The 22,920-nt window shown below is 42.5% G+C and overlaps 1 protein-coding gene and 1 pseudogene across 1 annotated transcript in view; both read left to right on the forward strand.

Moving 5' to 3' along the window:
• The first annotated feature begins 6,461 nt into the window (after nt 1-6,461).
• Nucleotides 6,462-12,545, forward strand: LOC115146770 (uncharacterized; annotated as a pseudogene).
• A 1,390-nt stretch (nt 12,546-13,935) lies between these two features.
• The window catches only part of baz1a (bromodomain adjacent to zinc finger domain, 1A), a 43,857-nt gene continuing 34,872 nt past the window's right edge, over nt 13,936-22,920 (forward strand). The window contains 3 exon segments of the mRNA XM_029687741.2: nt 13,936-14,056; nt 14,369-14,520; nt 16,164-16,442. Of these exon segments, the coding sequence (XP_029543601.2) occupies nt 14,408-14,520; nt 16,164-16,442 (392 nt within the window). The 5' untranslated portion in view covers nt 13,936-14,056; nt 14,369-14,407.

Raw genomic sequence — 22,920 nt, forward strand, 5'->3', positions numbered from 1 at the left:
ACATGATGGTGGTCCGCAAATGTTAAAGGTGCATGCCGCTGCCAACTGTGCTGGAGTGTGGGCACTCACGGTTTTCTAAATCCTACGGTTTTCTAAATCCTACGTACTACTGAGGGGGAAAAAGAGCCCTATTAACTAGTAGTATACCCCCCTCCCCCAAATCCTTCCTAACTAAAATGACCCTACGCTTCAGTCCTTCCCTCCCTTCAACATACAACACATGCGCCACCGTTTCCTCAACCGTACACTGCAGACACAAACCATTCACTTGCTTGCCAACCAGGTGTAATGAGTTCAATGTCCTTAACGCAATCGACCAAACGCCACCTCTTCCTTCCTAATCTGTTCTTTGAATCTTGGTCCACTGACCTTTCTTTGGAGGGCATATAAATGCCGGTCTTTGGGCTCAGAGTCTCATCTCTACTGCCACACATCTATCAAAATGGCTCTGATCTTACATTTGGCCTCACCTCCACCCAGTGGAACATCAATTATCTCTCGTTTTTAAGATATTTTGGCTAACTGGTCTACAATTTCATTCCCTTCCACACCTGAATGTGCTGGGACCCAGCAGAATCTCACTGCTACACCCAGCCTCTACCTCTAAATTCTCCATAACTCCAATAGTATATCACTCCTATTAGATTTACCAGATAAACTATTTAATATAGACATAGAATCTGAGCATACTATAACTCTAACAGGTTGTACGTGCTCCACCCACTGGAGGGCAACTACAGTTCAACTGAGTATACTGAAGGCCTTCTACATACAGTACCAGTCAAAAGTTTGGACACACCAACTCACACCAAGGGGTTTTCTTTCTTTTTTTCTACATTGTAGAATGATAGTGAAGACAAACTGTGAAATAGTGACCAACCATACCACCCTGCATACCACTGCTGGATTGTGTTGGAGGGCCAGTAGGAGGCACTCTTTCCTCTGGTCTAAAAAAAATATCCCAATGCCCCAGGGCAGTGATTGGGACACTGCCAAATCAAATCAAATTTTATTTGTCACATACACATGGTTAGCAGATGTTAATGCAAGTGTAGCGAAATGCTTGTGCTTCTAGTTCCGACAATGCAGTGATAACCAACAAGTAATCTAACTAACAATTCTAAAACTACTGTCTTATACACAGTGTAAGGGGATAAAGAATATGTACATAAGGATATATGAGTGAGTGATGGTACAGAGCAGCATACAGTAGATGGTATCGAGTACAGTATATACATATGAGATGAGTATGTAGACAAAGTAAACAAAGTGGCATAGTTAAAGTGGCTAGTGATACATGTATTACATAAGGATGCAGTCGATGATGTAGAGTACAGTATATACGTATGCATATGAGATGAATAATGTAGGGTAAGTAACATTATATAAGGTAGCATTGTTTAAAGTGGCTAGTGATATATTTACATCATTTCCCATCAATTCCCATTATTAAAGTGGCTGGAGTTGGGTCAGTGTCAATGACAGTGTGTTGGCAGCAGCCACTCAATGGTGGCTGTTTAACAGTCTGATAGCCTTGAGATAGAAGCTGTTTTTCAGTCTCTCAGTCCCAGCTTTGATGCACCTGTACTGACCTCGCCTTCTGGATGATAGCGGGGTGAACAGGCAGTGGTTCGGGTGGTTGATGTCCTTGATGATCTTTATGGCCTTCCTGTAACATCGGGTGGTGTAGGTGTCCTGGAGGGCAGGTAGTTTGCCCCCGGTGATGCGTTGTGCAGACCTCACTACCCTCTGGAGAGCCTTACGGTTGAGGGCGGAGCAGTTGCCGTACCAGGCGGTGATACAGCCCGCCAGGATGCTCTCGATTGTGCATCTGTAGAAGTTTGTGAGTGCTTTTGGTGACAAGCCGAATTTCTTCAGCCTCCTGAGGTTGAAGAGGCGCTGCTGCGCCTTCTTCACGACGCTGTCAGTGTGAGTGGACCAATTCAGTTTGTCTGTGATGTGTATGCCGAGGAACTTAAAACTTGCTACCCTCTCCACTACTGTTCCATCGATGTGGATAGGGGGTGTTCCCTCTGCTTTTTCCTGAAGTCCACAATCATCTCCTTAGTTTTGTTGACGTTGAGTGTGAGGTTATTTTCCTGACACCACACTCCGAGGGCCCTCACCTCCTCCCTGTAGGCCGTCTCGTCGTTGTTGGTAATCAAGCCTACCACTGTTGTGTCGTCCGCAAACTTGATGATTGAGTTGGAGGCGTGCGTGGCCACGCAGTCGTGGGTGAACAGGGAGTACAGGAGAGGGCTCAGAACGCACCCTTGTGGGGCCCCCCGTGTTGAGGATCAGCGAGGAGGAGATGTTGTTGCCTACCCTCACCACCTGGGGCGGCCCGTCAGGAAGTCCAGTACCCAGTTGCACAGGGCGGGGTCGAGACCCAGGGTCTCGAGCTTGATGACGAGCTTGGAGGGTACTATGGTGTTGAATGCCGAGCTGTAGTCGATGAACAGCATTCTCACATAGGTATTCCTCTTGTCCAGGTGGGTTAGGGCAGTGTGCAGTGTGGTTGAGATTGCATCGTCTGTGGACCTATTTGGGCGGTAAGCAAATTGGAGTGGGTCTAGGGTGTCAGGTAGGGTGGAGGTGATATGGTCCTTGACTAGTCTCTCAAAGCACTTCATGATGACGGAAGTGAGTGCTACGGGGCGGTAGTCGTTTAGCTCAGTTACCTTAGCTTTCTTGGGAACAGGAACAATGGTGGCCCTCTTGAAGCATGTGGGAACAGCAGACTGGTATAGGGATTGATTGAATATGTCCGTAAACACACCGGCCAGCTGGTCTGCGCATGCTCTGAGGGGCGCGGCTGGGGATGCCGTCTGGGCCTGCAGCCTTGCGAGGGTTAACACGTTTAAATGTCTTACTCACCTCGGCTGCAGTGAAGGAGAGACCGCATGTTTTCGTTGCAGGCCGTGTCAGTGGCACTGTATTGTCCTCAAAGCGGGCAAAAAGTTATTTAGTCTGCCTGGGAGCAAGACATCCTGGTCCGTGACTGGGCTGGGTTTCTTCTTGTAGTCCGTGATTGACTGTAGACCCTGCCACATGCCTCTTGTGTCTGAGCCATTGAATTGAGATTCCACTTTGTCTCTGTACTGACGCTTAGCTTGTTTAATAGCCTTGCGGAGGGAATAGCTGCATTGTTTATATTCGGACATGTTACCAGACACCTTGCCCTGATTAAAAGCAGTGGTTCGCGCTTTCAGTTTCACGCGAATGCTGCCATCAATCCACGGTTTCTGGTTTGGGAATGTTTTTATCGTTGCTATGGGAACGACATCTTCGACGCACGTTCTAATGAACTCGCACACCGAATCAGCGTATTCGTCAATATTTTCATCTGACGCAATACGAAACATGTCCCAGTCCACCTGATGGAAGCAGTCTTGGAGTGTGGAGTCAGCTTGGTCTGACCAGCGTTGGACAGACCTCAGCGTGGGAGCCTCTTGTTTAAGTTTCTGCCTGTAGGCAGGGATCAACAAAATGGAGTCGTGGTCAGCTTTTCCGAAAGGGGGGCGGGGCAGGGCCTTATATGCGTCGCGGAAGTTAGAGTAACAATGATCCAAGGTTTTACCACCCCTGGTTGCGCAATCGATATGCTGATAAAATTTAGGGAGTCTTGTTTTCAGATTAGCTTTGTTAAAATCCCCAGCTACAATGAATGCAGCCTCCGGCTGCCCTGTGTAGGGTGCCGTCTTTCAGATGGGATGTTAAACGGGTGTCCTGACTCTCTGAGGTCATTAAAGATCCTATGGCACTTATCGTAAGAGTAGGGGTGTTAACCTCGGTGTCCTGGCTAAATTCCCAATCTGGCCCTCAAACCATCACGGTCACCTAATAGTCCCCAGTTTACAATTGGCTCATTCATCCCCCTCCTCTCCCCTGTAACTATTCCCCAGGTCGTTGCTGCAAATGAGAAAGTGTTCTCAGTCAACTTACCTGGTAAAATAAGGGATAAATAAAAAAACAACAACAAAAAAAACAAAAAAGTGTTTATAAAATCCAAATATATTTGAGATTCTTCAAAGTAGCCACCCTTTCCCTTGACAGCTTTGCACACTTTTGGCATTCTCTCAACCAGCTGCATGAGGTAGTCACCTGGAATGCATTTAAATTAACAGGTGTGCCTTGTTAAAAGTTAATTTGTGGAATTTATTTCCTTCTTAATGTGTTAGAGCCAATCAGTTGTGTTGTGACAAGGTAGGGGTGGTATAGAGAAGATAGCTCTATTTGGTAAAAGACCAAGTCCATATTATGGCAAAAACAGCTCAAATAAGCAAAGAGAAACGACAGTCCATCATTACTTTTAGACATGAAGGTCAGTCAATCTGGAATATTTCAAAAACTTTGAAAGTTTCTTCAAGTGCAGTCACAAAAACCATCAAGCGCTATGATGAATCTGGCTCTCGTGAGGACCACCACAGGAAAGGAAGACCAAGAGTTACCTCTGCTGCAGAGGATAAGTTCATTAGAGTTACCAGCCTCAGAAAATGCAGCCCAAATAAATGCTTCACGGAGTTCAAGTAACAGACACATCTCAACATCAACTGTTCAGAGGAGACTGTGTAAATCAGGCCTTCATGGTCGATTTGCTGCTAAGAAACCACTACTAAAGGACACCAATAAAAATAAGAGACTTGCTTGGGCCAAGAAACACGAGCAATGGACCGGTCTAATGAGTTCAAATTTGAGATTTTTGGTTCCAACCGCCGTGTCTTTGTGAGACGCAGAGTAGGTGAATGTATGATCTCTACGTGTGGCTCCCACCTTGAAGCTGTCATGCCCTGGCCTTAGTTGTGTTTAGCCCTGGCCTTAGTTGTGTTTTCTTTATTATTTTGGTCAGGCCAGGGTGTGACATGGGTGATTAATGTGTCTTGTCTTGTCTAGGGGTTTATTAGATTTATGGGGTTGTGTTTAGTAGAGTTGTCTAGGAAAGTCTATGGTTGCCTAGAGTGGTTCTCAATCAGAGGCAGGTGTTTATCGTTGTCTCTGATTGGGAACCATATTTAGGCAGCCATATTCTTTGGGTATTTCGTGGGTGATTGTTTCCTGTCTTTGTGTTTGTTGCACCAGATAGAGCTGTTTCAGTTTTTCACATTTCTTGTTTTGTAAATTGTTTTTATCTTTCATTAAAGATGTATAAAGATAACCACGCTGCATTTTGGTCCTCCTCTCTTTCACCAGAAGAAAACCTTAACAGAAGCATGGATGGTTTCGGGGTGCTTTGCTGGTGACATTGTCATTTATTTAGAATTCAAGGCACACTTAATCAGCATGGCTACCACAGCATTCTGCAGCGATATGCCATCCCATCAGGTTTTCTTTTAAAGGGACTATCATTTGTTTTCAACAGGACTATGATCCAACACACTTTCAGGCTGTGTATTTGACCAAAAAGGAGAGTGATGAAGTGACCTGGCCTCCACAATCACCTGACCTCAACGCAATTGAGATGGTTTGGGATTTGTTGGACCGCAAAGCGAAGGAAAAGCAGCCAACAAGTGCTCAGCATATGTGGGAACGCAAAGACTGTTGGAAAAGCATTCCTGGTGAAGTTGGTCGGACAAATGCCTAGAGTGCAAAGCTGTCATCAATGCAAAGGGTGGCTACTTTGAAGAATCTCAAATATAAAATGTGTAAACTTTTTTGGTTACTACATGAATCCATATGTGTTATTTCATAGTTTTGATGTCTTCACTATTATTCTACGATGTAGAAATGAGTAAAAATAAAGAGAAACCCTTGAATGAGTAGGTCTGTCCAAACTTTTGATTGGTACTCTGTGTGTGTGTATATATATATATACAGTTGAAGTCAGAAGTTTACATACACTTAGGTTGGAGTCATTGAAACTCGTTTATCAACCACTTCACAAATTTCTTGTTTACAAACTATAGTTTTGGCAAGTCGGTTAGGATATCTACTTTGTGCATGACACAAATAATTGTTCCAACAGTTGTTTACAGAGAGATTATTTCACTTATTCACTATATCACAACTCAAGTGGGTCTGAAGTTTACATACACTACGTTGATTGTGCCTTTAAACAGCTTGGATAATTCCAGAAAATGTCATGGCTTTTGAAGTTTCTGATCGGCTAACTAACGTCATTTGAGTCCGTTGGAGGTGTACCTGTGGATGTATTTCAAGGCCTACCTTCAAACTCAGTGCCTCTTTGCTTGACATCACAGGAAAATCAAAAGAAATCAGCCAAGACCTCAGAAAAAAAATTGTAGAACTACACAAGTCTGGTTTATCCTTGGGAGCAATTTCCAAACGACTGAAGGTACCACGTTCATCTGTACAGACAATAATACGCAAGTATAAACACCATGCACCCACACAGCCGTCATACCGCTCAGGAAGGAGACGCGTTTTGTCTCTTAGAGATTTTTTGTACTTTTGTGCAAAAAGTGCAAATCAATCCCAGAACAACAGCAAAGGACGTTGTGAGGATGCTGGAGGAAACAGGTACAAAAATATCTATATCCACAGTAAAATGAGTCCTATATCAATATAACCTGAAAGGCCGCTCAGCAAGGAAGAATCTACTGCTTCAAAACCGCCATAAAAAAGCCAGACTATGGTTTGCAACTGCACATGGGGACAAAGATCGTACTTTTTGGAGAAATGTCCTCTGGTCTAATGAAACAAACATAGAACTGTTTGTCAATAATGACCATTGTTGTGTTTGGAGGAAAAAGGGGGAGGCTTGCAAGCCGAAGAACACCATCCCAACCGTGAAGCATGGGGGTGGCAGCATCATGTTGTGGGTGTGCTTTGCTGCAGGAAGGACTGGTGCACTTCACAAAATAGATGGCATCATGAGGACGGAAAATTATGTGGCTATATTGAAGCAACATCTCAAGACATCAGTTAAAGCTTGGTCGCAAATGGGTCTTCCAAATGGACAATGACCCAAAGCATACTTCCCCAGTATTGGCAAAATGCCGTAAGGACAACAAAGTCAAGGTATTGGAGTGGCCATCACAAAGCCCTGACCTCAATCCCATAGAAAATTTGTGGGAAGAACTGAAAAAGTATGTGCGAGCAAGGAGGCCTACAAACCTGACTCAGTTACACCAGCTCTGTCAGGAGGATTCACCCAACTTATTGTGGGAAGCTTGTGGAGGCTAACTGAAACATTTGACCCAAGTTAAACAATGTAAAGGCAAGCTACTAAATACTAATTGAGTGTATGCAAACTTCTGACCCACTGGGAATGTGATGAAAGAAATAAAAGCTGAAATAAATCATTCTCTCTGCTATTATTGTCACGTTCTGACCTTAGTTCTTTTATTATGTCTTTGTGTTAGTTTGGTCAGGGCGTGAGTTGGGGTGGGTAGTCTATGTTCTTTTTTCTATGTAGTATTTATGTGTTTGGCCTGGTATGGTTCTCAATCAGAGGCAGGTGTCGTTCCTTGTCTCTGATTGAGAACCATACTTAGGCAGCCTGTTTTTCCCACTTGAGTTGTGGGTAATTGTTTACTGTGTCTTCACCATACAGAACTGTCTTTCACTTTGTTGTTTTGTGTTTTCGTGTTCAGTGTCTTTTCATTTAACATGACGAACACTTACCACGCTGCACATTGGTCCGATCTGTCATACCCCTCGTCAGATGAAGACAAATTTTGTTACAATTATTCTGACATTTCACGTTCTAAGAATAAAGTGGTGATCCTAACTGACCTAAAACAGGGAACTTTTACTAGGATTAAATGTCAGGAATTGTGAAACTGAGTTTACATGTTTTTGGCTAAAGTGTATGTTAACTTCTGACTTCAACTGTATTCTGAACAAAAATATAAACGCAACATGTAAAGTGTTAGTCCCAGAAATGTTCTATACGCACGGAAAGCTTATTTCTCTCAAATTTTGTAAACAAAATTTGTTTACAGTCCTGTTAGTGAGCATCTCTTATTGCCAAGATAATCCATCCACCTGACAGTTGTGGCATATCAAGAAGCTGATTAAACAGTCTGATCATTACACAGTTGCACCTTGGGCCGGGGACAATAAAAGGCCACTCTAAAATGTGGGGTTTTGTCACACAACACAATGCCACAATGTCTCAGGTTTTGAGGGAGTGTGTAATTGGTATGCTGACTGCAGGAATGTTCCACCAGAGCTGTTGCCAGAGAATTTAATGTTCATTTCTCTACCATAAGCGACCAACTTCGTTTTATAGAATTTGGCAGTACGTCCAACTGGCCTCACAACCGCAGACCACGTGTATGGCGTTGTGTGGGCGAGCGGTTTCCTGATGTCAATTTTGTGAACAGAGTGCCCCATGGTGGTGGTGGGGTTATGGTATGGACAGGCATAACCCACGGACAACGAACACAGTTCTTTTATTGATGGAAATTTGAATGCAAAGAAATACTGTGATGGGATACTGAGGACCATTGTGAGGCCATTATTTTTAAGGTATCTGTGACCAACAGATGCATATCTGTATTCCCAGTCATGTGAAATCCATAGATTAGGGCCTAATTAATGTACTGTAACTCAGTAAAATCTTTGCAATTGTTGCATGTTGCGTTTATATTTTTGTTCAGGATATTTTTCACTGTGACCTGCTACTGCTGACTATCAGGGAGTGAGTTGTGGGGAGGGCCGGAGGGGTGTATGTGTGTTGAGCACTGGTTGAGAGAGCGCTGCAGCAGGCAGCTGAGTCATGGAGACAGGGCAGCACCGGCTTACATCGTGACAACTTTGTTCCAGTTGTAGGTAGGAAGGCTATTCAGATTGGTCGTGGAGACACCTATTTCCAACCCATTTTCCAAATCCCAAATCAATTTGTGCCACTTCCTGGATATGGCAAATATATTTAATAAATAGCTAACTTCAGTTTGTTGTTGTAGACTTGTGTTATTAGGCAATTATTAATATCCATGTTTAGTTAATTAAATTGGACGTTATCAATTGCGGTCATGGTCACAGCTCTATAGCAAATGTATAATTTAGGCGAATTTCAGTTTCATTGTGGACTTTTCCCTGAAATGAATTGTTGGCCTATCAGGGGCTTTAGACTATAGCTCAGCAAACCATGACAAAGTTGAATTGCGATTATAAACCCAGATTTTTGTCAGTAGCCTAAGGCTATTGAAATAATTAGTCAATCTCTCAAATTGGCCATTTATAACGGTTTGTAGTCTGGCACATAATAACGGCACAGTTGCCAGAAAATAGCCTAACATTCGTTTTTTAAATTTCGTCAAAGTGTTTCTGGCAGATTTCGAGATCCTCTGTCATCACTCAAATTATGTTAATATATTCCTTCATAATTCACTCAATAACGTTATGGAAAAAGGTTTTAATGGATAAATGTGTCAACTCCTCTCTTGCGGTTGAAAAAAACATTTTGGCATACTTTTCAGGCCTTGTTGCAGGATTTGAGAGGTCACTGGGCTATACATTTTAACTAGATCTGGCAACCCTGGGTGACACACATGGGCAACTAACAGCTTACTACACAACATACACTTAGTATTACTTTCTTAGCTACAGTATCCCTGGCATATTACAGCATTTATGCAGCAGCATAAAATAAATATTTTTGGACTCACAGTTGTTGTGCTCACTTGAACAAGTGACCAGCGGTCCTTCTTGTGGGTAAACTTTGTCATCAAACTATGTCATCAAAGCCTGGCATTCTCTGGATGGAGTCATGCTGGATTGACAGCATGGCCAATCTATTATACATTTTCCAGCCCAAGATGTTGCGTGTGAATGTTTTGAAGCCTGGAAAATAGACCCTTTCAGACAGATATTTTAAATGCTTAAACCCAGACTCTGATTCCACTTATTCTGCTTCAGTCATTACCACGAACCCTCTCCATCTAATAGCAGGTAGGGGGAGCAAAATAGTGATCGCTTTGCCAATGATTCCTTCCATACCACTCATTGTTGAATTAGCGATTTCCGACTTGTAGTGTAATGTTTATGTCCAATGGCAGATGAGCCCCCGAGATGATTTATCTATCATTTCTCTTCATATGGCAAGGATTGAAAAGGATTTTACTGTCGATCGACAACGTGATTCGTAGTGATGACTTCTTGTCTAGCTAGCTTTTGATTTTAAGATTTTGAACATATGAAGTTGACATGATCAGTCCAATCAAAGCTATGGTAGACATAACGTGATTTGACAATATTTTATCTGTGGCCAGTAGAGCCCAACTGTCATAATAATAACCATAAATCCTAGCGGTCAAAAAGGGAAATGGTTCTATTGGTTTTCCCACCATTTATTTTTCCCATTGAATATTTTATAAACAGATTTTAGAAATAGAATTACAGCAGAAGTGCCTGTCCAAGAAGGCTCTCAAGGTCATAGAGTCTGTTGTGTTTTGTGTAACTTACCCTGGCGCGACGGATTCGGATTCCAAAATGCTAATTAACATCAAAATAGATATCATACAAAACTGCAAATCCCTGCAAGCTCCAGCACGTCATCTATATTGCTGACACATTTGCTAACAGGTATTGTGTCAATTTAAAAATTGCACAAGACAGTTCACAGAATTGTCAATTTAAAGAAATGTTGCCAATTTATTAATTACTATATTTAGCGAACATTTTGTCGTTAATCCAGAGATTCTTACCTTTGCCTTGATTCAGCAGTCTCGTCCAGATCAACATGGCATTTGTAGTTCTTTATGATAGCCACATTACCAGCTAATTAGCGTTTCATTTTTTTTGAAGGGGGGGGGGATAAATACAGGTGAATATATTGATAAAGGTCACCGTGTCCGAAAGAGACTTACATGGATATCAAAATATCATGCCATGGACCTTGAGCCTTCTTTGATTGGTACTTCTGCTGTAAATATATGGCAGAACCCAAAGGGGCTTGAACTGCCTGGCTCTCCCTGTAGATTCTGTGGTGATGTAGTGTCCCCATGAGTGACAAAACACTGAGCAAATCACGGTGCAACTAGAGAACATTACCAACGCCTATGTTCTGTGCTTTCGCTGGCTGCCCTTCCAACACTGAAAGCATTGAGCTAGGCTGACTCACTCAAGAAAGAGACCATGTTTGTATGCAGCTTTATTTACTCAAGGATATATAGATACTTAAAAAACAGTCTGAATTCTATTTAATTTTTATTTTAAGCATAACAGGTGAGACTCAAAACACCTGCACTGAATGATCATGTTCATGTATGATAATATTGACTCAACTGTATAAATTTAGCTACTCTGTTTTGTTTTTTTGCAGATAAAGTGGATGATGGGTTGGTTGACAATCAAAAGGTTATACTTCAAAGTACTTCATAGGATCTCAGGATAAGTCTTCTTTTGGAGTCATTGGCTATTCAGAAGGTGTGTAACAGTAATTGCTTTCATGATACAACAATCACTTTTACACCAGATTTACTAGCTGGGGTTCTTGTATTTGGTGCAAGGTGTGTATACCTTTTTATTTTCAGTGAGGAATCAAATAAAACAAACTACAGCGGGATGACTTCCTGCTTAAAGGCTTCAACAAAACATAGGCCTAATTCTGTGTATCATTAATTGATTACTCAGTCCCAGCAGAACCCTCAACCCACACTGCATGAGGATGCTTTCCTGTATGTCGAGGAGACAGTAGATACACTCTGTGAGGAGGGCAAGATGAGCCATAACCACTGCCTGAAATGTGGCTCTCACAGAACAGCTCCCATGGGCAGGTTTGTTGCCTTGCATGGCCAACTATTGTACTTACTTGAGTTACACTGGCCTATCAATAATTAGTATATGTGTAAGATGAGGGTCAGGTTATAAACCTCATATAGCAGCATTGTGTCAAAATGAATGTCTATTTTTGATGTTTCTATTCTGAGTTCATCTCTCACTCTTCCATACTGGAGCTCCAGTTCCTGTTCCAGCGTGTCCTACCAGTGACTGGGGAGACTAGTGGTGGACAATATTGCAGGAACATCAGTTTCATGAATGCTTTGGCACAAAAGTATTTACTCTTCCAGTCATCTGTTTGTGCTTCAGGGGTACCTGTACAGCTCTGCAGCTCAGCTTGTTGGGGTAGAGATCAGTGCAGAGTTTATCAGGCTTCAAAATATGGCTGTGGAGAAGTATGGCTTCAGTGACCGAATACAGATAAAGTGATCATTAGTACCCCCTGTATATTGCCTCGCAACTGTTACTTTATTGTTGCTCCTTAATTATTTGTTATTTTTCAACAACAACGTTTTTTTTTAAATTATTTTTTATTTTAGTAAATACTTAACACTTTTTTTCTTAAAACGACATTGTTGGTTAAGGGCTTTTCAGTAAGCATTTCACTGTGAGGTCTACACCTGTTGTATTCTGTGCATTTGACAAATACAATTTGATTTGAGTTTGTCTCTTGAACTTATCTTTGTCTTATATTTTTGAAGAATATAAGTGCCACAGGTGTCTCTCTTTGTCTCACATTTCCCCAGGTCATCCATGCAAATAACATGACTCAGGATTCCCTGTTACAGAATTCAGATTTTCTCATCATGAACAATGTGTTTGAGTACTTTCTACAGCCCAATGATCAAATGAAGTAGGTAAACATTGGACACCATTACCCGGGGTGTATTCATTTGGGCACATTGTTTGCAACTGATAACAGAAATTAGTGTTTCTTATTGGACAAGTCTAAGTAGTCCCTCATTCTTTCAGTTCATAAAAAAAAAAAAATGTGACGACCCAGACCACCATGAAAGTACTCCACTTGTGCTCTATTGATTATAGTTTCAAGCCTCCAGGAAGCACTTTCGTTACTTCATTACTTAGTTGGGGCGGCAGGTATCCTAGTGGTTAGAGTGTTGGACTAGTAACTGAAAGGTTGCAAGATCAAATCCCTGAGCTGACAAGGTAAAAATCCGTCGTTCTGCCCCTGAACAAGGCAGTTAACCCACTGTTTGTTCCTAGGCTGGGATTGAAAATAAGAATTTGTTCTTTACTGACTTGCCTAGTTAAATAAAGGTTAATAAAAAACCTTAAGTCAGTATGCTGTCTGTTTTCCACACTTTGAGAATGTAATGTTTCTATGATGTGTCACGTCAAGCATAATGCACACTTATAATGCTGTCCTGTGCTCGTCCTTCAGGGAGGGATCAACCTTAGCCAGTGAGTAGATAAAGTACCTCTGGATTACCACGTCTATCTGGGGAAGGACGGTGGCCCGGACGCATTCAAAGAGATACACCTTTATAGGATCTGTGACCCCCGAGTGAAGAACAAACATCCCTTCAGACTTTCTGTCCCTTGGAAATTGACTTTCTGCTGCAATGCAGATACGCTTTCGTATAGGACTGTGCCTTATCATATCATGTTCAAGGAATAACAATCTATCAAGATGACCAAGTGATCTGTGACAGGCTATCCAAACTATCACTGGGATAATGTCATGTACTTTACAATTCAGTGAATTCATGGGAGGGTAGCATAATTGTGCAGAAATTGGCTAGTAACTGGCACCAGCTGTAAGGAAATTCTGTTTTGCCTTCCAACAGCATGGCCTTGCCTCTCAATCACTGAAACCCATTATTTTTGCAGCGATTTAATAGTGGTTAATTTGGACTCTGTGGCCATTGTAATTACAACAACTTTGGAGGATTTGGCACCTTGGTTATAAAGCTCTGTACCTACATCAGACAGGCATCATGCAGTCACCATGTTGTGCAAAACAAGCAATCGACACCACCTTGAATATAGGCCTTCAATAACCCTCAATATTCTGTTTATCTGCTATAATGTTGGAACTGATTATGATGACTTTCACTTAGATCTGTAAAAATGATGTATGCTCTAGTTCAGTTGTACAAAATATGTTCAATGAACATAAACGTGATTGGTGGTGATGAAGCGAGTGACGGGACAAACAACCAATAAAAGATTCTTCACTCAGGCCACCCCCCACCCCCACCCCAAACGCTTCCTTGTCTGTGAACAACTAGAGCTGATCAAACTTGTCGTCAACACCGTGTCGGTCCGCCGGAGAAGTGGGGCAGTCCGCGGACTTTTTGTATATTTCTCCCGCGTATTATCGTTTCAACGATACACAACTGAACCGGTAAACCTCTCTTGGATTCTTCCTCTTGTTTGCAACATTGTTATCCGGTGGTTTGAACATCGGCGTTTTTATTGATAATATCAGAAATAGATTGTCAGTCATTGAGCACATTTTCATGTGGTTGGAATAGCTTCACTTTTGTGTGTGAGACTGACTGGGAAGCATGTGTCATTAACAAAGGCTGGAGTTCCTCTTAAATTGTCGTCAATTTTTACAATATTCGGGTCATTGCCCTTTGTTTATTGGCTATGTTTGCTGTTAAAACTTTTATGTAATAAGTCTTTCGGGCCTTTTACCCTCTTTTTTTGAAAGTCAAGAGGACCGATCAAGAGAAGACGAAGATAAAGAAAGATGCCGCTTCTCCACAGAAAGCCTTTCGTCAGACAGAAGTCCCCAGCGGACCTAAAACCAGATGAAGAAGTATTCCTTTGCAAAGTCACGCATGAAATCTTCAGGACTTATGAGTACGTGAAGTCCAAACGAATAACTTAATTACAATTTCAGAATCATTATAGAAAAGCACTATCAAATATTGTCTCAACTCGAGTGAGAAAAGTTACACCGAAGTGACAGCAAACGTTAGGTAACGTTACTTAGCTATAAAGTCAACTGCAATGTTGGAAGCGCGACAAAGTACATACTATTAATAACTAGTTTGAATATCTTTAATGTATTGTCTGACTGGCACCTACTCAACTAGCCATCAGATGAAATGGGTCAGAACTGCAATTTATATCCGGTTCGGTTATTTATTAAGCGTAACGTTAGCAATGATTTAGTTAGCTAGCTAACTAGCTCAAATTAAAGTCGACTCAAGTTTAATAGTTTGCAGCGCTAGCTTCAGCCGGCTAGCAGGCCCAACTAAATACTTGGTTAGCTCGGCTGGTAGAGGTAACGTTAGCTACTCGCTTCAACACTAGTAGCCGCTTGGCTAGCTAGTTAGCTAGCTAGCCAAGCGGCTACTAGTGTTGAAGCGAGTAGCTAACGTTACCTCTACCAGCCGAGCTAACCAAGTATTTAGTTGGGCCTGCTAGCCGGCTGGAAGCTAGCGCTGCAAACTATTAAACTTGAGTCGACTTTAATTTGAGTTCAGGTTGTTATTGCCACAATGTATTGTAATATCTGTCGAATAACATGTTGATGTAGTTAACCAATCTTGTTGAAAGTTATGGGACGGTTCTCTTCTCACATAAGTCGAAGGATGAGAGCAAATCTGCTCCTCGCAACTTTTCTGTCTCAGTTAGCGTGAGAAACGTGGTCGGGGCTATTGTTGTGTGATTGTTTATTGTAGCTAGCTAACTAGGAATCAAAATGCTAACTGTGTTATATAGTTTTTAGTGAATATTTTGGGGGGCAAATTGTTACCCATTGACGACGACACATTTTTGACTTACCAACGAATAACAAACTCAGACAAAAAAAGGTAAACAATGGCACCCAGATCCATATATTGGCCATGGTGGTTTTTATTGCAAATTTAGTACAGTGATGGACATCTTAGTTTTGTTTATTATTTAAAAACTATTTAGAAGATGGAGTATTTTATATTTGTTTTTGTTTAAAGTATTTTTGAGGTATGGTGTCTTTACTCATGTGACAGATTTATCAACATGACTAAAGAAACTTCAGGTTTTTCAAGATCCTATCTTTGTGCAGAGACCTTGGAAAAGCCTCAAGTTTACAGTATTACAGAGATAAGCGAGGCATAAATTGTATGCAACAATGTTTTCAACAGTGATCTGGGGAGCATGGGTTTTCCTGGCCTCCAGTGATTGTGTGGGCAACAATATTTTGCCTCTGTCCAGAAAACTTGCAAAATTGCTGAACACTTTCATTTCATGCTGTCACACATTAGGGCCCTGGTTGAAAGTAGTACACCAGTGGAGGCTGGTGGGAGGAGCTATAAGAGGACAGGCTCATTGTAATGGCTGGAATGGAATCAATGGAACGGTATCAAACACATTGCACTGAAGGAAACCACATGTTTGACTCTGTTCCATTAATACAATTACAGTGAGCCTGTCCTCCTATAGCTCCTCCCACCAGCCTCCACAGTAGTACACATTAGGGAATATGCAATGACCTGAACCACCCTGTCTCCCCACAGTGAGTTCTTTGAGAGGACCATCTTGTGCAACAGCTTGGTGTGGAGCTGTGCGGTGACAGGCAAGCCTGGCCTGACCTACCTGGAAGCCTTGGAGAGTGAGAAGAGGGGCCGTCGTAGCCTGCAGAGCTTCCCCTCAGCCCTGGTGGTCCCCTTGCTGCACCTCACAGCACTCACATACCGTACCCGGCTCCACGAGATCTGTGATGATGTGTATTCTTATGCCAGGGAGAGGTTTTTTCCAGGGGAGATCGTGGATGTTGTGAACCGCTCCGGTACCAGGTAAAGTGTTGATTTATCCATGTGTAAAGTGTTGACCTCACCCAACATCATCAGCTTTAATTTACTGTACTCTGATGATCTTACCTACCCTCATCACAAGTGTTGTTGGTTTTATCCATATGACCTCACCTAGCATCTTCAGTTTTACTTTATTTTACACATATGACCTCATCCAGTGTCATCAGTTTCACTTTTCTCCATTTGGTTTTAAATCATCTTCTTGAAAGTGTTCAATGCCTTTTACTGTTTCTCCTTACAAGCCACTGATGATTTCCCTATTTAGCCGAAGGAGTATTAACTAAATGTTTTATGTTCACTAGCATTACCTTTGTGACAGTAGATTCCAGCTCTTTGACAGTGGAATCGTGTGCTCTGTAATAAACAGATACATTGTTTTGTCAACATGGTTGAGTTGGCCATGAGCTGTTTGGAGATGGGCACCAGAGGAGAACTGATGACTGGGTGTGGTCCAATGACTTCTGTGTCCCTCAGTCATATCTGCCAGCGTTGTCTGTACAATACCCACAGGTCATGCTTATTTAGCAAGGATCCCAAAACTCTAACCATTAACCCTCATACCACCAGTCTGTAATCCTTTGGCTGTTAGGTTATAGACTCTACTGAGCATATGGATTAAATCACTATAAAGGGCCCTCTTCTGTATTCTGAGAGGAGATCAGTCAGCCATCGTGAGCTGACCTTGCTATTTGGAGATAGCTCCACCCACTCACTACCGTGGTGTTAAGGCGAGTGCTGTGGTTGGCTAAGCCAGCACAAGGAGTTGTCCCAGACATCACCTCATCACGGCTTGGCTGTAGGCAGCGCAGAGAGCCAGCCAGACTAGAAGAAACATGGACCCACAGCAGGGGAGGAGGGAGGGAGAAGGCGTAGGGGAAGCAGGCGCATGCAGGGACAATTGCCATGTGGCTTCTGACTGGGCTGGGCTCTGAGGGATTTACTCAGCCAACATGCTCTTGTCAGTTGTTTCTGACTTGTGTGCTTAGCCTGATGTGCTTAAGTTAAATGCCTGTAAGCAGGTTCAGTGTTTCTGGCCTTGTTTTTCAGTTAGGCCAGTGGATTAGGTATTAGTGAGGGCATGTCTCAAGTTACAAATACTCTTGTTAAAGTCTGGGCATCTACCAATGACTATTCTTTCAATTCTAATACCATGATTATTGTTACAAGTACAGTTACTATACTTATTTCATTCAAGATTGGATTATATATTTTTTTTTAGCCCCACTGATAAATCGGTTGACAGATTTATTATCGGCCGATAATAAATCTAACAGAAATATTTGTATCGGGCTTTATTTCACCGGTAAAGCACCAATATTATGTACATAGAATGAACAAATACGTGTGCTAATTTGTCATTTGTCAATGGTTGCCTGAAGACTGTGCTCAACGAGCTCCTCATTGAACATCATTCATTCTGTAAGTCACAACGTGAGAGTCAGTGGGCATAGTGATTTGACTGTGAGCAGCTTGCCAGCGACATTATATTTGAATAAGTAAGTCATCAAAAGTACGCTCAAGCAAGCAGCCCTGTCCTCAACACATGCTCAATTGGTTAACGTTAGCAGGCTAGATAACCGTAGTTAGGCTCTATTTAGCCAGCAAGGTAGTTAGCGTAGCTAGCTAGCAAGCAATCTGTGCTACTTATGTGTGACCCTGGACTGGCGCCAAAGTCAACATTGACTCATCCTTCATACAGACAATAGGCCCAGACAGTAACAGTATTATGTTAGTGGGCTTATTTAGTTGACACAGATATTACCGTTCGGGCCATTTGTTTTATTCATGATGAGAAGATTAGCTAAATTGGAAAGTGTGACTAAAACCAGTGCGGCGAGCATTTCTTTAATGTTTTGTCATCAGCGCATGCCATTTGCAGTTGAAATGTATAGCCGATATGTTTTGTATTGAGTACGTGTAATTTACATTATGGTTTAAGTAAGAACATTTTCGTAATTAACAGCTAGCGTGTGCTTGTCATATCAGACAGTGCATTGTGATCACAAGTCAGAGAGAAGAGATGGAAATCCCATTGGGAAATGAATGGAGGACCGTGTAATGCCGCAGACGGTTGACCAATCGTGTTCACATTATCATGTTGCGTCATGCAGTTGCTACGGTAATTGTCATGCAATCTCTTCTTGAAGTCGTGGGTGAGTCAAAACCTGGCCATTTTCCTCTGTCGCGATTCCAGAGCTATACAATATGACAGAACAAGCTAATTATCTGACATTTCTGAAAATATTTGTAAAGTTGTACTTGTTAATGAAATTCATGGTAATGTTGTGTTTTTGAGCTAGTGCCCCATTGACACCCATACACTCTGTGAAGAAGAGCTCTCCTTGTCAGAGTTGCCCAGAATGCACTGCATGGTCCATTGACGATGCATTAGAAACGTACACAATGGGTGTTAATACGATTCCAATGACGTTTCCCCATCTCCTCAAAAGTATCTCTGAACAACCTCTCCTTGCGAGATTACTATAGTGTTTCTATGGTAGCCTAGTGGTTAGAGCGTTGGTCCAGTAACCGAAAGGTTGCGAGATCGAATCCCCGAGCTGACAAAGTAAAAATCTGTCGTTCTGTCCCTGAACAAGGCAGTTAACCCTCTGTTGCTAGGCCATCATTGAAAATAAGAACTGGTTCTTAATAACTTCTTATGGCTTGGGGGCAGTATTTCGACGTCTGGATGAGAAGCGTGCCCAAAGTAAACTGCCTGTTACTCAGGCCCAGAAGCAAGGATATGCATATAATTGTTAGATTTGGTTAGAAAACACTCAAACTTTTCCAAAACTGTTAAAATAATGTCTCTGAGTATAACATAACTGATATGGCAGGCGAAAACCTGAGGAAAATCCATCCAGGAAGTGGGATTTTCTTGATGTGGGTAGTTTTCAATTGAATGCCTCGAGTATCTAATGGGTTATGACCCAGATTGCAGTTCCTCTGGCTTCCACTAGATGTCAACAGTCTTTAGACATTGTTTCAGATATTGTTTCTGGCTTATTTTCTGAAGAATTAGACCTTTCTGTCAGTGGACTGTAGAATAATGCAGTACTGGTTTGCGTGCGTGACCGAGTGCGTGCCCTTCGTTGTTTTCCCTTTCTATTGAATACGCTTAAATTATTTAGACGATGACAACCTGAAGATTAATTATAAACATCGTTTAACATGTTTCGACGAACTTTACCGGTACTATTACGATGTATTCGTCTGCATGTTTTGACCGCCTTTGAGCCAGTGGATTACTGAAAAAATGAGCCAACAAGAGTTTTTGGGATATAAAGAGGGACTTTATCGAACAAAACAAACATTTATTGTGTTTTTCTGCATTTTGTTATGTTACAGCCTTACTCTAAAATGGATTAGATTAAAAGTTTTCATCGTCAATCTACACACAATACCCCATAATGACAAAGTTAAACATTTTTTGCAAAAAACTAAGTATTCAGACCCTTTGCTATCAGACTCAGACTTCAGGTGCATCCGGTTTCCATTGATCATCCTTGAGACGTTTCTAGTTCTCCTGTGAATTCAATTGATTGGACATGATTTGGAAAGGCACGCACCTGTCTATATAAGGTCCCACAGTTGACCGTGCATGTCAGAGCAAAACCAAGCCGTGAGGGCATAGGAGATGTCCGTAGATCTCCCAGACAGGATTGTCAAGGCACATATCTGGGGATGGGTACCAAAAATGTTTTGCAGCATTGAAGGTCCCAAAGAACACAGTGGCCTCCATCATTCTTAAATGAAATAAGATTGGAAACACGAAGACTCTTCCTAGACCTGGCCATCTGGCCAAACTGAGCAGTCATGGGAGAAGGGCCTTGGTCAGGGAATCCCGATGGTCACTCTGTCAGAGCTCTAGAGTTCCTCTGTGGAGATGGTTGTTCTTCTGGAAGGTTCTCTCATCTCTGCAGCATGCCACCAATCAGGCCTTGATGGTAGACTTGTTAGGAGGGAAGCCACTCCTCAGCACGCTTGAAGTTTGCTTAAAGGCACATAAAAGACTATCAGACCGAAAGAAACCAGATTCTCTGGTCCGATGAAACCAAGATTGAACTCTTTGGCCTGAATGCCAAGTGTCTCATCTGGAAGAAACCTGGCACCACCCCTATGTTGACGCATGGTGGTGGCAGCATCATGCTGTGGGGATGTTTTTCAGAGACTGGGAGACTAGTCAGGATTAAGGGAAAGATAAACAGGGCAAAGTTCAGAGAGATCCTAGATGAAAACCTCAGACTGGGGCAAAGACTGAATAAAATGGTGCCGGAGAAGATGGCAGATGTTTTACTTGCTCCCAGATCTTAATTTTTTTATGTTGGCTTATTTGCATTAAACTTATTTTGTACATGATGTTGCCACTACCGTCTCTTATGACCGAAAATAACTTCTAGACATTAGGACTGCAATTACTCACCACGGACTAGCAGAATCCTCATTTTTGACGCGAAGGATACGCTGCTTCCTCGGGAACAAGCCCCGGTCCCTGTGATCTGCGGAGAAAGAGGGGCCGAAGGTCTGGCTGCCTTCTGAGAATTCACAGGTGATCAAATAAACTCCTACTTCACTCCATTCTGCTAGCAAATGTGCAATCTTTGGACAATAAAATAAACAAGTTATGCGGAAGATTGAACTACCATCGGGACACTAAAAACCTTAACATCTTATGCTTCACGGAGTTGTGGCTGGATGACGACAATATCAACATACAGCTGGCTGGTTATACGATGTACCAGACGCTGCTGTTTTATCCTGCTGGTAACACAAGGGGTGGTGTTCTATGTATTTTTGTAAATAGCAGCTTATGCACGATATCTAAGGAAGTCTCAGGCTATTGTTCGCCTGAGGTAGAGTAACTCATGATAAACTATAGACCACACTACCTGCTAAGAGTTTATCTGTTTTCTTCGTAGCTGTTTACATACCACCACAGTCAGAGGCTGGCACTAAGACAGCATTGAATGAGCTGTATTCCGCCATAAGCAAACAAGAAAACGCTCACCCAGAGGCAGCGCTCCTAGTAGATGGGGACTTTAATGCAGGAAAACTTAAATCTGTTTTACCTCATTTCTAGCATGTTATGCGTGTAACCAGAGGGGGAAAAAACTCCAGACCACATATGCTCCACACACAGAGACAAAGCTCTTAAATTTGTCAAGTCTGACCATAATTCTATCTTCCTGCTTACAAGCAAAAAATTAAAGCAGGAAACAAGTGATCAATAAAAAAGTGGTCAGATGAAGCAGATGCTAAGCTACTGGACTGTTTTGCAAGCACAGACTGGAATATGTTCTGGGATTCCTCCAATGGCTTTGAGGAGTAGACCAAATCAGTCATTGGCCTCATCAATAAGTGCGTTGACGACGTCGTCCCCACAGTGACCGGATGTACATACCCCAAACAGAAGCCATTAATTACTACTTCTATGCTCGCTTTGAGGCAAATAACACTGAAACATGCATGAGAGCACCAGCTGTTCCGGACGACTGTGTGATCACGATCTCCGCAGCCGATGTGAATAAGACATCAGCATTCACACTGCCGCAGGGCCAGACGGATTACCAGGACGGTCAGGGCATGCTCGCAGTACACAACTGGAAGTGTCTTCACTGATGTTTTCATCCTGTCCGAGTTTGTAATACCAACATGTTTTAGGCAGACCACCATAGTCCCTGTGCCCAAGAACACTAATGTAACCTGCCTAAATGACTACCGACACGTAGCACTCACGTCTGTAGCCATGAAGTGCTTTGAAAGGCTGGTCATGGCTCACATCAACATCATCATCCCAGAAACCCTAGACCTACTCCAATTTTTTTGCCTCCCCAGCAGATCCACAGATGATGCAATCTCCATTGCACTCCACACTGCCCTTTCCCATCTGGACAAAAGGAACACCTATATGAGAATGCTGTTCATTGACTACAGCTCAGCGTTCGACACCATAGTGCCCTCTAAGCTCATCACTAAGCTAAGGACCCTGAGACCTAACACCTCCCAATGAAAACTGGATCCTGGACTTCCTGAAGGGCTTCCCCCAGGTGTTAAGGGTAGGTAACAACACATCCGCCACACTGATCCTCAACGCAGGGGCCCCTCAGGGGTGCGTGATCAGTCCCCTACTGTACTCCCTGTTCACTCATGTCTGCATGACTCCAACACCATTAATTTTGCAGATTTCACAATTGGTAGGCCGGATCACCGACAATGACAAGACTGCCTGTAGGGAGGTCAGAGACCTGACCATGTGGTGCCAGGACAACAACCTCTTCCTCAACGTGATCAAGACAAAGGAGGTGATCAAGACAAAGGAGGTGATTGTGGTCTAAAGGAAAAAGAGGACTGAGCATGCCTCATTCTCATCGACGGGGCTGCAGTGGAGCAGGTTGAGAGCTTCAAGTTCCTTGGTGTCCACATCACCAACAAACTAACATGGTCCAAGCACACCAAGACA

This window comes from Oncorhynchus nerka, linkage group LG18 (assembly GCF_034236695.1).
Source record: "Oncorhynchus nerka isolate Pitt River linkage group LG18, Oner_Uvic_2.0, whole genome shotgun sequence".
NCBI lineage: Eukaryota > Metazoa > Chordata > Actinopteri > Salmoniformes > Salmonidae > Oncorhynchus > Oncorhynchus nerka.